The following is an 18,357-nucleotide window of genomic DNA, read 5'->3' as shown; positions in this document are numbered from 1 at the left end:
GAGTAGCTCATCATTCCCTGATTCTCCATACAGAAATGAAGTGGCTGTCTCTTGACTGTTCTGTGGCTGTTCTTTAGTCTTATCTTGTTGATGAACCACAATGTCAAATTGACTAACGTTTTCAATGATATAAAAAGGCAATGTATACTGTGGTATTAATCAGATACTTCCATTAAAATGAATAAGATGAATCTTTCTTTTCAGGGGAAGAGTATCACATCTTTCGATGCTAATGACTACGATAACGCCTTCAAAAGAAAAATCTAGTTTTGGGTTTAATCCGTTGAGAAAGAATAGGTGGTGTTATCTTGTGTTAAATGATTTTTTAAAGAAAAATTGTAGCTTGTGTACATTTATCGATGTAATTGTGAACACCAAAGTTTGAAGATGTCCTTTGAGCACTACTTCCCAACAGCTTGAGATACAATACTGCAAGATCATGAGTGGGGAAACCTTTTTCTGTTTCGTCAAAACCAACCAGTCTATCTTCAAGTGAATACGAATTTTTGACATTACTTCAGACTCCACCTTGAAATCTACTGTCGAGTCCGATACTTACCCCCATTTTTGACTGCGACTGGAAAACAAAACAGTTCATCCGCTCGTTGAAAAAGTAAAACTTGTTTTTGTTCCATTTGCCATAAGTTACCTATGCGGATTTTCTATGTATACAGCCACCATAAATAAATACCGAAGTCCTTATGCTGAACCAGACATTCGTCTCCAGATATCAAATATTAAAACCAACATATCCAAATTGTGCAGGCTAAGACAGCCTCACTCTTCCAATTAATTCATTAATCATTCATGTTCAAATTATTTCTTTTGAAATTGGCTCGTGTTTTACATAACTAGTGATTCCAATGTGATTGTGTCCAATATGATTTTTGTGTTCCGGATTTTGTATATAAAGTTAAGCATGTCAATCAAATGTTGTTTTCATAGTCATATCCCCGTCGATCACCTACTTAGAAATGGCCTGGCTAATTTATAAAACTTTAAGTTACTATAACTATAACTATCTACTTTTAAATAGATACTTGAAGGAAAGGGGTCCTCCCTGGATTTGTTTTTGAGAAAGGGGTCCGCTGGCTAACAAGTTTAGGAAGCCCTGATCTTGAAATTTTTTTTCTAATTAATTAATCTTTTTATGTAAGGTTTTGGTTGAAATGAAAACGCTAGTGTCACAAGCGGGATTCGAACCCATTTAATTGAAAGATGTAATTTGGCCAATCGACTACTAAATATAACGGATTTTTTCTAATGGCAAAAAGAGGGAAAATTTGAACAGGTTGTAGGTTGAGATGGAGAGTTGGTGATCGATCCTAGCTCAAGTGGTAGAGAAGCGGCGTATTCGCCGAAGGTCGTGGGTTCGAATCCCGCTCGTGACACTGACTTTTTTATCTCACGGCGTGGGTTTTAATCCCGCTCGTGATACTGACCTTTTTTTTATCTCAACCAAGACCTTAGAAAGAATAATTTTTCCTAATGTTGGTCTCCAAAAAATAAATATATCAATTTTTTCCAAAAGATTTTATAAAAGTTCGGGTTTTATATAATTATGTAGTTCAAAATAATTGACTTAGTTTCTGGCAGGAAGAGACAGAGATTATATTTTAATTGTAGTTCATCGGTGTTTTACAATATTTTTCTCTACATCATCAATGATATTTTCAATAACTCAAATAAAATTGCACAGTCTCAAGCAAATGTATAAATTATTCCGACCACTTTGGCCTCACCCTGACAAACACCAATCCAAATAGTATCCACCGGTTGAATTATTCCGTGCCTTTCAACCTTCATTCCAGCAAAAACAAAGCAAAAGGGAGGATCGCCCCTTAATAATCCAGTAAAGGGTATGAGGGATGAAGGGCGGAACGCGCATGGCAATGACAGCCAGCGGAAAAAAGATGAAATTATCCCGTTGAATCAAATTGGCGAGAGCAGTTTATCAACTTCCATGCCAATTCAAGACGCTTCATACCAATGATCACCACAGCTTCACAATTCTTACCAACTCAGTAAGAACAATAACCTCAAGAAATTAAGGTTAATCGCTGCAACTGTGAAGGTATAACTATAATTGATATCCCGTAGATTTGACATGTTTCGACTTTCATTTTCCGACATACAACATTGAATGATGATTAGAGTCATTAGCTGTCTTGCATATAGAACAGGAATGACCTTAAAACGAGATCGGGAGTTTAATAATGGTTAAACAATATCGAACGGTAGATAAAACCGCCCCCCTTTTCTCCAATACCCTGTGGTAGAGAGCCATTCCAGAGCCCCCTGGAAGTGTCGGAGAAAGGGATTGATCCCAAGTTGGAAGGCATTAGGGTTGAGTGTTGTGCGACCTGGGGGAGGGGGGGAGCCCGGCCCTATCGATCTGAGCAACTTCGTCAGATGTTCTACTCTATGCTCCCCTTTCTATTTTCAAAGGGCCTATCTTGTGTCACCGTAGCCGTCAAAAGCAACGATCAAAAATTTACACTGTTGAAAAATATTCTTTATTTTGCTACAAACAATCATTTATAAATGATATAACAAGATGTTCAAAAGGCATTAAGGAGGTGACATTATCGAGGTCAAAAACTTGCGTGATACTTATTTATCATTCAGATACATACAGATATTACAGGACGATTTTTTTAAACAAACAAGGGAGAAAATTATGTATATTGAATTATACCGTACAGAAACTAAACCTAATCAAGTTGTATCCTTTATGGTTCTTAAAGGATGACATTTTCAGCTCTGCAATTTACAAGTATTTACCAACTTTCTGACTGAAAACTGAAAACTGGATACAAATTTTACAAAGGACTATTTATAAAAAATATATATCGTTTTCCACATGTTTATTGATCAATTAATTACCGGTGAAGTACTCAAGTGCTCAACCTCGCCATGGCCGCCATTAAAGAAATGTTTAACCAAGTTGAGAGGTATAACAGTCACATAAAATTCCGTTTAATTAGCAGTGAAACAAATATTTTAGACATGGCACTTGCTTCGCCAAAAGAACACCTTGATATCTGGCAAGACTGGGGAACTGACTGCGAGCTACACCAAAGAACTGATCCAAATCTACTTAATCAATTTGACTTTGGTGAGAAATTTCAGAAGAAAAACCCTCTTAACAAAGTTTTCCGAGAAAATTTTAAATTTTTTCGATTTTATTTTATATTATACAGATTGTACCATACTGCAGATATATGCCAGAATGTAGAGTAATGGTATAATGTCTTGAATTTCGATTAAGTTAAAATAAGGGCAAAGGAGAAAGGTAGTTGTACAAACCAGAGACTTAAGAAGCCCGGAAGATTGTTAGAATTAAAAAGCAGTTTGACAGTTCTGATATAAACAGTGAAACATTTAAGCCATGGCACTTGCTTCACCAAAAGAACACCGTGATATCTGGCAAGACTGGGGAACCGACTGCTAGCTACCCCAAAGAATTGATCCAAATCTACTCAATCAATTTGACTTTAGTGAGAAGTTTTAGAAGAAAAACCCTCTACTAAGCTTGCCGAGAAATTTTTAAATATTCTCGATTTTCTTTGATATTATACAGATCGTACCATATTGCAGATATATGCCAGCATGTAATGGTATAATGTCTTGAATTTCGATTAAGTTAAAATAAGGGCAAAGGAGATAGGTAGTTGTACACAACTAGATACTTAAGAAGAACTTAAGACTGTTAAGATTAAGAAGCAGTTTGACACAGCAAGTACATAAAAGTCATGGCCTTTGACAAAACAACCGTGAGAAAGAGATTTTTCAGTTCACGACGTTTTGCAGTCGCATTTATAGAATCTAAAAATATAAAACGTCCAGTTATTCTCCGCGATACATTAATCAGTGGAATGACGTTAAACACTCCCAACCTGCTGACGAAGTTAACAAGGGCGATGTCTGGTGTCATGCGCAGTCCATAGGACAACTCAATGCAGTCTTAATTATCCAGTGGCATTGCGATTCTCTCTCGCTTAATCCAGACACAATTATCATCATTTCAAACTTTCAGAAAAAGTTTTGTGTGCGGATATCAATAAAAAAACTATATAAAGGCGCAGTGTTCTGGAATGAAATGAACTGTCAATATTTATCGATGTCGGTTTATTGTTTTAATCAAATATTGGTTATTGACGCTATTTGGACCGAGGTTGATCGCAGGAGGCTTATTGCAAATGTTTATTCTTACAATAAAACCAGAAATGCAAGAAAGTCATTTTCCATTTTACCTTTCAATTTATCGAGTCTGAAACAGACGTCGGATAGTCCTACGAGGTCAGTCAGGCTCAATCCATGAACCACTGTATTCGGCATAGTGGTGGCAGTTATTTAAAATGTATATTTTATTATTAAATAACAAACAGGGGACCCTATATTTAAACTGATTAAGACGGAGCATCGTACAGGTTATCTTAAAAATTGAAACTTTTAAGTTTCTTTTATAGTTTGCCACTTTAACTTCATCGGAAGGGAACTGGTGTCGATTGTAGACAACGCAATGGCAAAACTGTTCAATAGTCAGCCCAACGTTTCTTATTTAGTTTTCAATATTTCTACATAAAAATGTACACTTGTTTCAGGTGAAATGCAAAAACGCCTACGACAGATCGCAGCAGCGAGAAAAGGTGGATCAAAATGATCGTAAACGATCAAACAGGTCATGGCAGACCCCCCGAAGGAAAGCTACAATTCATTTTATTATTTCAACTGTATCTAGAGATACCCTCTGAATCGGAAACGGAACACGATAAGGACCGATAGGAGACAATGAATGAGTAATTTAGGGTCGCGTATTGAGTCACACAGCCCGCATAATGCGAGAAAAAAAGGTTACAAAAATCCCACAAGAATATCCGTATCCTATCTATTGAAAAAAATTACAATTACATACGGGGTGATTCGTCGTATCGTTCTACATTGAGAAATATCTATGTGGTAATTTAAAGTGTATTGTGTTATGAACAATTATATTTTGCCAATTTTAAAATATTTTTGAAAATTAATAGTGGCCTATTGTAAAAAAAATAATGGATTAAAGTGGAAAAAATAGCAAAAATAAAAAAATGACATCGACATAGTGGGGGGAATATACAAGAGTGGGGGTAGCGTTGGTAACAAAACAAAATTAAAAGAACGTTGGATTCTTTAAAATAATGATTATTATTTCAAAATTTAATTATTTTTAAATCGATTAATTTGTAAAAAAATATATATTAATTTATTTTATACCAAACAATTAATATGTATATATAATTGGTTAAAGGAATAACAAAAAAGTGCGTGAGGAGTGATTAAATACATTAAAAACCAGTATATAAAGAAAAAACTATGAAAAATAGACGAAATAAAGGAAAAGAGCAACAAGAAATAAGTTTTAATAACACAAAGGAGCTCGGGAGGAGCGAATGGTAGAGAGAAAAGCCCCACACGAGGCTAAATCAGGTCGTCGACTCAGAAATAGAAGGGGGAGGGTCGTCACGAACGGTCGGACCGCGCCGAGGGGGGAATGACTAATGGACTCGCTCGTTGGTATTTGAGTACCTCGGGGGACTGGAATGAAAGTGGGACGAACCTTGAAAAACGAGGTATAGAAAAGTGGCGGTTCACTTTATTGTCGGGCCGGTCCCGCGGTCCAGTACCTTTCGGATCGAACCTTTGTCCGTCCCCTCATAGCCCTCTTCATTATTTCTGGCAGTTTTAACACCTGGCTATGCCTATTCAACGATTAAAATATAAAAACGTAGTCTCCTTACATCGTGTAGAGAAGCACGCAGTAGTCCACTAGCCAGGAATGATTATTTTACCGAACTATTTTTTTCCGATAACAGTCCAGAGTACATGCTTTAGTCATCCTTACAGATCACGATTCAGTCTTTATAAATAATAAGTAGTAGATGTACAATATTAATTATTTACAAGCATTTGTTCATAATTGTACAGCGTAAATAAATAGTTTAAAGAATAATTATTCCTAGCGTAAGTTGAATAAGTAAGTGATGTACAAGGTTTAAAGCAAGGTGACGTCTATTAGTCAACATCCACCACGTGTTGGACGTTTGACAAATTTACTTTATTAATTTAAATTCAGTATTTCATTATTAGCGAGTGGAACGATATTAATGAAATAGTGCAACGATCATTAATCATCGACGAAATTTAAAAAACACGTTTTAGAAAACATACCGCCCACCAAATTATAACTTTTCAGATGACTCGCTTTAGTCAGCGTATTTCAAAAAACCTAACGGTGAACCTTAGTATTGTTTAAAAAAACAGCCGAAAAAAGTGTTTACCTAATTGTTATCTTGAATAAACCTTTCGCTCTGGGCGTGAGTCAACCTACATCCATTCGAATTTGGATTTGGAGTGTTCCAGGTAAACAAGAGGGGGAGAACATCCGGTCTCAATTATCTTTGAGGAGTTTCTAATTAAGCGTAGTGTAGGTTGTGTGTGGGAAGTTTTTCGATGATGCGACATGTCCGTTGGTTGTACGAATAGCCTATATTCTGTGATTCAGGTGTATTGAATTTACGATTAGTCTTAATATTTTCCAAGTATTCTAAAACTAAATGACTCATTAGTTAGGATGATATTTCTCGTTTAAGTTACATAAGTACAACGTTTAACGCGCAATAAGTCTACTAACCCCACGTGCACTGTGTGACAAACTTACTTTATTAATTTAAATTCAGTATTTCATTATTAGCGAATGAGACGATCTTAATGAAATAGTGCATCGCCCATTAATAATCGACGAAGTTTAAAAACACGTTTTAGAAAACATACCGCCCACCAAATCATTACTTTTCCGATGCTCAGCTTTGGTTAGCGCATTTCTTAAACTAATGGAGGACCTTAGTACAGATTAAAAATACGACCGAAAAAAAAATTGTTTTCCTCATTGTTATCTTGAATAAACATTTCTCTCTGTAATTGGGTGGGAGTCAACCTAAATCGATCCCAATTTGGATTTGGCATGTTCCAAGGTAAACACGTCGAGTAAACAAATAGGGCGAGGTTTAAACATCCGGAATTAATTACCTTTGATTTGAAGAGCTTCTAATTAATCGTGTGTTGTGTATGTGTGTCTATGTTTGTTGAGAGACATGCCCGTTGGTTATACAAGAAATGGATTCAGGTGTATTGAATTTACGATTAAGGTCTTAACATTTACAAGGTATCCATAGCCTGTGACTAATGACTTCTTAAGTTTAGATAGGGGATGCATCCATAGTCATCCAAATACAAACGTCAACGGGATACTGCGATAGTTTAATGAGACGCGGTGATAAAGTATATCGTAAATGAACATTGGCACGTGGTATACCTTTTGAAAATAGGACGCCATTGAGGCGGTCCCTTCGAAGAAGAAGGCACGGGATGCAAAAAATCTGTCATCGTCAAAGACGGCTTCTTCTTTTCCACCGGACAGACGGCGGGCGGAGCCGGCTTTGATCTTTCTTCTCAAAACGGTTCCAAAAAAGGTGTAAATGAAACGATTTAAAAAACCAAACAAAAAAACACGTGGGCTCAGTAAGTACACGCTCTACAGACGAGATCCGTGCCTACCGGTTCGGTCGGTTGGACTGGCGGACTGGTTAGGGAGCCACACTCCTCCCACCACTCTGCCTTTCCGAGGGGCGAGGATCAAGGACGCTTTGATGGCTTTCACCACATTCCACCTCCCAAACCAACTCGGCCCGATGCGCACAAGTTCTAGCGACGTCGAATACTCGGGAACACCCGTATTTATAGGACTGGTACTCGGGCGCCAGTACCCTCCCGACGCACCACCTCCTTTTTTCACGTCATATCCCTCTTTTGAAGGCCACCCCCCGGCAATTAGATAAGCGTTGGGATTGTTATGTAAATTACACTCGGGATAATTAGCCGGATCCATTCAAGGCCGTCTCGTTTTCGACAATAGGAATGCCTGGGAACAACATTGGCAATCGGCATTTTCTTCTTCACCAGTACTCGCCCATAATTTTTTAATTTGTTTTTTTAATTACACTAATACACATTCTTCCCCTTATAATTTATCTTTCTTTACTTTCGATAACAGGTACGAAAAAGTTCTCGGTTTTATTGTTGTATTGTTCCAAACGTAGAATTTCCGCGGCAATCAACATGTACTACAAACACATTATGTACTATTTCGCCAGTACTCGCCTATAATTAATAATTTTAATTGTTTGCTTTTAATTACGCTATGTAATTCTACCAACAATCACCGTTATCTTTATATTAATCCATATATGTTCAGCAGTCGTCATTGACCGACATTATTTCAATTAATTATAATTTTTTTATATAAAGTCTTGGTTTTGATGAAAATATTAGTGCCACGAGCGGGATTCGAACCCACGACCTTCGGCTCCATACGCAGCTGCTCTAACATTTGTTCACGATAGCTCAAGTGGTTAGAACAGCTGTGTATTGAGTCGACACTCCGTAGGTTCGAATCCCGCTCGTGACACTAACGTATTCATCTCAACCAATGCCTTAGATAACAAGTAAAAAGTAGATAACTGAAATCATTTTCAGAGTTTATCCTTCGTCAGTATTAATTATGCATTTCGATTTCGGGAGCGATACGTTGCCAGTATTCGCTTATATTTAATTAATTTATTAGTTTATTTTTAATTGTCTATTATATACCTGCGTACACTTAAGTTCGGCTATAAAAGTATTTAAATGTATGTAAATATGTGTCCAGGGGAATCGTGGTGGCCTCGCATTGTCCAGCTAAGGTCCTGGATCGAATCACGCAGACACCATGGATTTTTAATTATAAATAATGTGTGGTGTTTAGTGACCGTTAGTCAATGATTATTTGGAGATCGTGAAATGCGGTCTGGTGTGACGTAGGTTTAAAAAAAAAATTTTTCTTTATCGTGCCACGTTTCGATCTTTATTGAGATCATCTTCAGGACCTGGGATTTATAAACATTTTTTAAATTATACAAAAACATGTAATTTAGACAATGTTTATAAATCCCAGGATCCCTGCAGATGATCTCAATAAAGATCGAAACGTTGGCACGATAAAGAAAAATTTTTTTCTAAAACTACGTCACTCCAGACCGCATCTCACGATCTCCAAATAATTATAAATAATATAGAGAAAGTATGGTAAACTTTGACCCCTCGTCGCGACATCTAACGGGTAGATAGACGTTCAGCGTGTAAGACAATAAATATTTTTTAATTTGTTTTGATCGTAATCATTGGGTGGAGAATTGGAAACAAGGGGTAAACGGAATGTCATCACTACTCGTGCTAAATCTTTGGTGAATGTTTACCTCCAAATCTATAAAGAGATTAGGTTATAATTGAAGTGGATATGCGAGTTCTGATGAAAACGTGTTCCGACGACTTCGACAGAAAAATCGATCATGGAGTGACTGTGCTTACAGTGGACCTCATCGTCAGAATAGGAAAGACACGTCAGAAGGTCTTTCAAATCGATTTGATAGTGCGTGCATCTGCGTTTTCATTACGTTCTTCACATAGTTTCGTTTTGTTACCCCATTGTTTTTTTGCGATGATATTGAAAGACTAATAAATTTAGTGTTTGATAGTATGTTTTCTTCAATTCGATTATGTACCTCAATGTTTCTTGCGGCGTACGAAAATACTCATAAACTTTGTAGGTTGGTGTGTGTAGAGATTAGTGACCGTTAATCGATAGTTATTCAGATATCGTGAGATGCGGTCGGGTTTGTAGGTTGGCTTGAAAGGCTGAAAACAACGTCAGAAGACCTAAAACAAAACCTTGACTCATCAGAAAACAAAATTTTAGTCCAATCTTGCTCAGGCCAATTGACTGATTTCTTAAACGAGCTGTTCTCAACCTTGTCAGAAGTTCTGAACCAGTAGCAGGCCTTCTCGCACGTAATCCAGCTTCCGAAACTCTTCGCCGTACAATGCTTAAACTATCATTAACGTTTCTAACTTGCTGACATCGTTCGTTGATCTCAACAGTATTAAAATGTCGATTACGGAGAACATTCGAAACAATAAAACGTTCTACTCTCTAAGACAGTTGTTCTGGGAATGTTAAGCACCCTGGCCACATATGCTTTACATCTTCCAACAATGTTATGATTCAAGCCGAATCAGTATCAGTTAAAACCATCACTCAAACAAATTTGAAACTCAAAAATTGTACTACTTAAAAAAAATCACACCACCGGGACGTTAGAAAGAAGCTTTATTGAAAAACCAACAAAAAAAAACTCGACTATACAAAGATTTATTTACAAATCCAATTGCAAACACAAGTGGGAGATTTTATCTTTGTTTTTTTTTTCCTCTAATCCCTTAAAACAGATCAAATATTGTTGTAAGATAATCAATGGCGGATTGTCTAAGAGATAATTGAAAATATTTATGGAGGCACTTTTTTGCCTTTCAATGTAGTAGATAGTTGGAATAATGGAAACGAAGCATTCGGCGTACACAGAACATGCGTCGGACCTATCTGACCTATTATGCTGGAATTTAATTTCTAACCTTAAATAATAAAATATTTACATCTCTACAAAGTATTCATGTTTGTCTCTTTTGTTGTACTTGTGTGAAGGTTCAGATTTCTCTCCTCAGACCCCATTAAAATAGCATTCAAAACACACAAAACAGTACATTCACTTTTTTTTTTTCAAAGTCAATTCAACAAAATGTCAGTATCTGCTTGTTACTGATGCACACTGGAGGGCAAGACCGTTTTTTCAGTGTAAATGTACACTGCGAACATTTTTCCTCATATATTCGTCTTGTCCTCCACAATAAAGAATAAGCATATTATAAAGGATGGGTCTAAGAATGCTCCCTTGTAAGACACTCGTTTGATATGTGAATGCTCTTGTTGCTTACTTTGAAGCAGTCAAGACCATTCAACAACGACAGCCTACAAATCCGGTGTAATTTATAAAATTAATTGTGTGAATTGTCCAGCTACATACATTGGAATTACATCGCAATATCTGGAAAAACGACACATCTATAACTATAAAACACCAAAAACTAAATCCCACCGTATGTATAGGCCATTTTGAAAAAACAACACAACTTTGATTTCGACAAAATACAAATTAAAAAACTTTCTAGAAATGGTTTACTTTAACAGACACAAATAGCATTAATTACAGAACAGATACACGCAGGGGGCTACAGGGGCCGCAACGGTTTAGGCTGTAAGGTAAAGGTCCCGAGTTCGAATCCAGCGGCCCTGCATTCGAACCCGACATACTTACAAATTTGTTTTAAAACACCGGCACCCTGAGGGTTGATATGACCTCTGCTGTTGCAAACCCTCGTTAAAAAATAAATAAATAAGGTCACAAATGTCAAAGCGAACATAGACGGACCAAGCTTCATGTCTCCTGTCTTTCATTGCAATCAAAATTATTCGTCCCTGTAATTATTCGAAAACGGTATTAATTTTAGACTGGCCTGAAAATGACTGGGTTCGTACAACCGCGGGTTTTGATGTCACTCAGGCCCGTTTGGTTTTGCGCCGTCTTCAGTGAGGAACTGAACGGAGAAAAGGAGCACGAGTTTCCCACTAAAGATGGCACAAAGTCGACCCAACATACTTACAAATGGACTTTTTTTCAAAAAACACCGGCACCCTGAGGGTTTATATGACTTTTGCTGTTGCGAACATTCGTAAAAAAAAATACACGAAAACTCAGCCATCATAAACAAATAAACTATCAAACTTTAGTTTTACATTTTCTTTTCCTCCATAATCGTCCATAATAACGAATTTCTTTTCCAATTTTAATAACTGTGCCTTCCAATAGACTCCGACTACAATCCAGAAAATCCCCGTTCACGACTTCCTTTGAGTCAAATAAAGCCGCCCATGATCAAAGAAAATTTCCTGATTTGCCGCGTTCTCCACCCTGTCAGTCATATAAAAACAGAAGAATACAAATTCGTGTTTTTCAACGATTTCACACGAGACAAACATGACACCACAATAATAACATAGCAATAATAACAGCAATGTGAGTACGGAAATTTGTATTATTAACATATCTATTGTATAATGATTATTTCGAGGTCTTGAGATTCGGTCTGGTGTGATGTAGGTTTTAGACCGTGGGCACTCTCAACACGACACACAATAATGACACATCTACAAGGAAAACAAACACTTTGAGACCTGAAGATGATCTCAATAAAGACCGAAACGTAGCACGATAAAGAAAATGTTTTTCTAAAGCCTACGTCTCACCAGACCGCATCTCACGGTCTCCGAATAATCATTGACTGTCACTAAACACCACACACGTGTTTATAATTATTATTATTTCCAATCAGCATAAGTTTTTTATTCTACCCAGGCGCTGAGGATGATCCGGGTCATCAAGGTAGAAACGTCCGAAAAAGAAATAAAAAAATGTTGATTTTCTAAAATAATTCATTCCTGTCCGCTCCTCACTATTTCAGCATAATAGCACGGTCGCAAAATTACAACCCGTTGAAATGTAAGTTAATTATCCTTATTTAAATTTAGTTTCTTATGGTTTTTCATTAAATAAGGTATTTATTTCTGAAACCTGGTGTGGAAGAATGAAAGAGATAATAGATCTAAGTATACTTTTATTTTGAAATAGTTATAACCCAAGAAATCTATCTATTCAAGCAAACAAGAACATGCTAAAACTGATGAATCGGTAGCATCCTTCGCTAACAACAGTGGGCGCTATCGAGGACGATCACCTGTACGCCTTCGAGGACCCACGCTCTACCCCGTACGACTCTGAGAACAAAATCACTCACCGAGGATGACGGCCTGCACACACCGCAACTGCTTTCTTCCGAAATGGGACTGCTCTTCCCTTGCGGTTTTCAATTTTGGTAACCGCTGAACTAGCGACCGTGGTCGGGAAGGAATTGGGGATGAGGTGAGAAACAGCTGATTTGCACTCTGCCTCGTGGCCTAAATATCCCCCCCGAGACGTCGTTTCTTAATTGCAATTACTTTACGTCAATATTCCATGTAAAAATTACTTTAAATGTACCACTAAATACAAGCCATCTACCGGTAAATATGACACAAGGTCCAACAAAACAATCCAATTTCACTGGCCCTCTCCTTACAATTTCATTCTTTCGAGTTAAATAATCGTCCTTTTATTATTATTATATTAAACAAGGTATGTATATAAAACATACAAATTTTATAAAACAGACGCTCGTTTAGGAAACATCTCCTAGACATTAACATAACACCAAATACGTAATCAAAATACGGACGAATTAACTCAAACACAAAAACATACGCAGCACAAACCGCAACAAACCAAACATTAAAAAACATGGAATAAAGCATCAATTAGGATTCTCAACATTAAAAAAAACAAAATAAACAGACTTACTTGGCTTACACTTACAAATAAGTAACACACTATTGCCAACATCAATGACTGAAATTTTACACGGTACACACGAAAACGCAAAAACTAAAGTGCTATGAAAATGCCAAAAGTTAAAAAAAGAAATTCGAAACTCTAATAAAAACGACGAAAAAACAACCCACAACACAAAATAACACCTCGTGAAACTAAAGAAAACCACATTCAACAAACACGAGCAACAAAACACGTCGGCCTCACAGTGAATTGGGGCTTCAATGTCGTTAGCCCGCCATAAGACAAAAAAATATATAAACAAACGAATTAATAGAGTTGAAACAAGCTACAATGTCAATAGATTTTTGTACAAATTAGATCGGCTAAAACTATTGGGTTGTCCGGAAAATAATGCAGGATTTTAAGTTTTCATTAAAAAAAATCTATATAAAATATTCTGTTTACGTTTACAGGATTACTCATTTGTATGAATGTCAACACTTATTAATCCTCTTCCAAATGATATTGTTTGTTTACCTCTGTAGCATTCCGCTACTTGGAAATAATTCAGTCATCCTTATAATGTCAAAGCGAGAATTTCGTACGATTTTCTTTTACGAGTTTAAACTCGGCCGAAGCGGAGCCCAAACGGCTAGAAACATTAACCAAGTCTGGGGCGAGGGTTGTGTTAATGAGTGCACTGTGCAAAGGTGGTTTAAAAAATTTCGGGAGGGAGATTTCAGCCTTGAAGATGAAGAAGGTCGTGGAAGGCCTTCCTCTCTTAATGATGATGTTCTGCGATCAGTGGTGGAAGAAAACCCCAAAACAACTGTTCGAGAACTTGCAGAGCAACTCAAAGTCAGTAAAACGACCGTCGCTGACCACCTCAAGGCGATTGGAAAAGTGAAAAAACTCGAAAATTGGGTTCCACACTCATTAAACGATCGCCAAAAAAATCAGCGCTTTGATGTTTGTGCATCACTTCTTTGTCGAAACAAAAATGACCCATTTCTGGCCAGAATTGTTACATGTGACGAAAAGTGGATTCTGGACAGTGGCTCGACAAAGGAGAAGCTCCAATACATTTTCCAAAGCCCCCAACTCATCAAAAAAAGGTAATGGTTACGGTATGGTGGGCTTCATTTGGTTTAATACACTACAGCTTCTTAAATCCTGGCGAAACCATCAATGCTGAATCATACTGTAACCAAATTAATACCATGCATCAGAAATTGGCAGTAATGAAGCCCTCTTTGGTCAATCGGAAAGGGCCCATTTTGTTGCATGACAACGCTCGACCACATGTGTCACGTGTAACGTCACAAAAATTATTGGAGCTTGGCTATGAAACTTTGCCTCACCCACCCTACTCTCCGGACCTCTCGCCTACTGACTACCATTTTTTTAGACACCTGGACCACTACTTACAACACATAATATTCAAAAATCAAACGGAACTGGAAAATGCATTTATTGACTTTATCAATTCTAAAAATTCTGAATTCTACTCAGACGGAATTAATAAGTTACCAACACGTTGGGAGAAATGTATTGAGAGTATGGGAAATTATTTTGATTAAAGAACATTGCTTTAAAGTAACTAGTTTCTTTTTTTTTGTTTAATACCAAAATCCTGCATTATTTTCCGGACAACCAATATATCGACAGATAAATCGTGTATATGCCCATTTACTAGGAAGGAATCTGTAAATATGGCTGGGTCCGTACAATTAAATATATTCTCATGGCTAAATAAGCTCTCTTGTTAGTATCACTTATTTAACTAAAATAAATACTTTATGGGATAAAAACGTACTATATTAAAAAGGAAGCTGTGAAATACTGCTTTACCATAGAAGAATTTGCGCCAATGAAACATACAGAACAATGTCTTCGTCTCTTGAGTGGGCGCAATGAGAAAAAACACAAACTAAAATATCTTGGGGACACAATTATCGAAGAAAAAAATATTTTATTTAAAAAGTCTAAAATTCTACCACGAGAGCTCACCGTCAAACCATCAACGCAGGAACCAAGCCCTTGCGTCATCAGGTCTTGGCAAATCTATCTACCTCACGTATCTATAATGTATCACAGTCTACATACTGCTGCACATCAAGACATCAACGTCGCATCACATCATCTTCCAGTAGGCAAGAGGTCGGGTGAATATGGTGGGTAAGGTTTCATATTCTAAGTCCTTACGTTTCTGCAGGGTTGGCATTGCGACGTGTCGCCTGGCTTTATCGTGAATAAGAATCGGACCCTTCAACCATTGGTTTTTTTCATCTCAACTTAAAACCTTAATTAATTGTCATGTATTAACTGGTCAAGCGGATCACGAAATTAATGAAAATGATTTAAAAATGAAGTACACTTCACTAAAGCTCTCCGTCGCCATTTCAATTGTCGTTGAGAATCCAAACCGATTACACGACATTTGAAAAATGGCAAAAGGAGGGAAAACTCATAAGGTGGGGTTGAGATGGGGAGTTGATGTCCGAGTGGATCGAGCTCACGATAGCTCAGGTGGTAGAGCAGCGGCGTATCTAGCCGAAGGTCGTGGGTTCGAATCCCTCTCGTGCCATTAGCTTTTTTTCATCTCAACTAAAAACCTTAATTAATTGTCATGTATTAATTGGTCAAGCGGACCACGAAATTAGTGAATTAACCATTTAAAACATTACACAAAAGGACGGAAGATCAAAAAGACCGACCAGAGCAATAAAAAAACCCTACTTAATCCACCAAGCACACTGATAAACAATAATAATACCCGCTTAGCCCTCACGTCATTCACGACCTCGTAAATAAAACTTCAGAGATATCACACTGAAGATGGCGAAACGCCAACTAAACACGTCTGAACTTACAAAAATCAGCGAGGTTAGTCAGGCCAATTTGATAGGCAACTATCAAACAATAAAAAAAAAATGGCTTGATGGAAGTAGTCGATACATTTTTTATGGAATTTAAAAACGTGAATACAGGAATGTTAAATAAAATTATGAACACAGTGATAAATGGTCGGATTACCACTATGTTTACGCCGACTGTGAAATACACAATTTCAAACGTCCTAAGCAACTTAAAGTCTATTAATGATAATAATAAAATTAAAATAAATAAATATTAATATTACGAATAAAAAATTCATTATAATTTTCCGATAGTTTAGGCTCACTGTTATGGCAGGATCGAAACGCTTCTAACAATCATTTCTTCTTTGAAATTTAAATTTAAGACAAAAATTTTAGAAGAAATGTTTTTAGTGTTGAATTGACTCACCGAGGAAGAAACGTGTTAAGACCAGCTACCATATTCATAAGTTTCTCAGAGTAGAAGATGTCCATGAATTCCGGTTTTTCTTTTTCCGGGTTTTTCATATCGAGCCAACTCCAGTCGCAGGTTGTCCAGTCTTCCCACAAAGATCCGCATAGATCGATCACAGTCTCTTGCAACATTGTTTCACTACGGACTTCGGAGATGGACTGTCATTTTACAGCCCAAGCCCCTTTTATATTCGGCTCAGCAAGGGTAGCGTGGAACAAAGGAAAAAAAATCCTGGGTCCTGGCTCACATTTTGGGTTGTAAGTTCTTTTTAGGGTCTTGACCCTTGGACAATCTGGTTGCCGCGTTCCCACTTTCTGTAATTTATAGCATCCTGCTCTGTCGAATCAGTGGACTAGCAGGGCCTAAACCTATGACAATTATTTTCAAACAAAATTATACGCCGAACGTCATTTTGATTAGTTCAAGCTGTCCGAGAGAAAAGTCCCCATACAACAACATACTTCTAACTGTACAAAATTAATCCAGATCAATTTTATTTTAATTTTAAAAATGAAATATCCTGTTATAATACGATTAATTCAAATGATGGAAGTTTCACTAAATTATGAACAGACCGGTTCCATCCAAAGCAAACAATGGGCACGGGTTTGACAAACACCATTAGCGAATGATTATAGATTCAAAAATCATTACGCAAAAACACAACAAATCCTTTTAAATTAGCTTCAGAATTATTACATCTTAAATCATGACTGGTTTATAGAAAGCCTTTCTTTGTAAAAACAAAACTCTTTTGTTCTTGGGCTTGTAAACCTCCTAACTTTTGGGGGGACAATAATTAGATAATAATAATTTACTTTTATGTGATACAAAATGGCCTATACATGACCAATAAACACCTTTTGATAATATTTACTGTTCTCACTAAATTTATCGTTTTGAAAGTTCGTCAACGAATCATCAAAAGATCTTATCAGAATTGTTAAAATAACTGTTACTTTTATCTTATTAATTTTCTTATCCTCCCTGTAGGCTAAGAAGAGAGAAGACAAATGATACGAGATTAACCCTATCACACTGGAAGACATGAGTCGCCTGTCGCCGGTTTTGTTTTAATCTTTGGGGTAATGGCGATTATGTTCCAGATGTCATAACATGATGAAGGGCTGTTGATTTGTGTTCTGAGGGGAAGAATAAAATGTCAAATACGTTTATGGTTTATCCACATTGGGGAAACTCAAACACCCATAAACCGAGTTTAAAATTACCAAAAACGGGCGCGAAACCCCATTATATTTGTTTAAAAAAATATTTCTAGTAAAGATATGATTGGATAGATAGATAGATGGATAGATAAGTAGGAAGGGATAGATAGATAGATAGGTAGAGAGAGAAAGAGAGNTAGGTTTGTTCATATTTTTATTAAGAGGAAAATTATTTAAAAATTGATGATACAACTTTACAAATTGACGTTCTCCCCTAGCGAAATTTTAAATATCAAAATAAATTTGAAACTCGATAAATTAATTTTATTTGTGGATATTGTATTTTGAAAATTTCCGCACGATTAGACCTGAGTGTACGCGCAATCTTAGTACGAAAGTATAATAGTGCCCAAGTACCGACATCCTTCCCCACCCCTTCAAAACCAAACATATATAAACATAAA

The 18,357-nt window shown here is 36.8% G+C and overlaps 1 protein-coding gene across 4 annotated transcripts in view; it reads right to left on the bottom strand.

The window, feature by feature from the left end:
- The window catches only part of LOC106669726, a 48,535-nt gene that overhangs the window by 7,747 nt on the left and 22,431 nt on the right, over positions 1-18,357 (bottom strand). The window contains exon 1 of one of the 4 annotated variants that reach the window (XM_024224679.1): positions 16,683-16,873. The exons of 2 other annotated variants lie outside the window; for them this stretch is intronic. In XM_024224679.1, the coding sequence (XP_024080447.1) occupies positions 16,683-16,858 (176 nt within the window). In that variant the 5' untranslated portion in view covers positions 16,859-16,873. Of the gene's footprint in view, positions 1-7,354; positions 7,628-16,682; positions 16,874-18,357 lie in introns of those variants that run through there. One more of the 4 variants, XM_014399400.2, reaches the window with a different exon arrangement.

This window comes from Cimex lectularius, unplaced genomic scaffold (genome assembly GCF_000648675.2).
Source record: "Cimex lectularius strain Harlan isolate CLEC.00 unplaced genomic scaffold, Clec_2.1 scaffold8, whole genome shotgun sequence".
In the NCBI taxonomy this organism is placed as follows: Eukaryota; Metazoa; Arthropoda; class Insecta; order Hemiptera; family Cimicidae; genus Cimex; species Cimex lectularius.
This window is presented reverse-complemented; position numbering and strand designations above follow the sequence as displayed.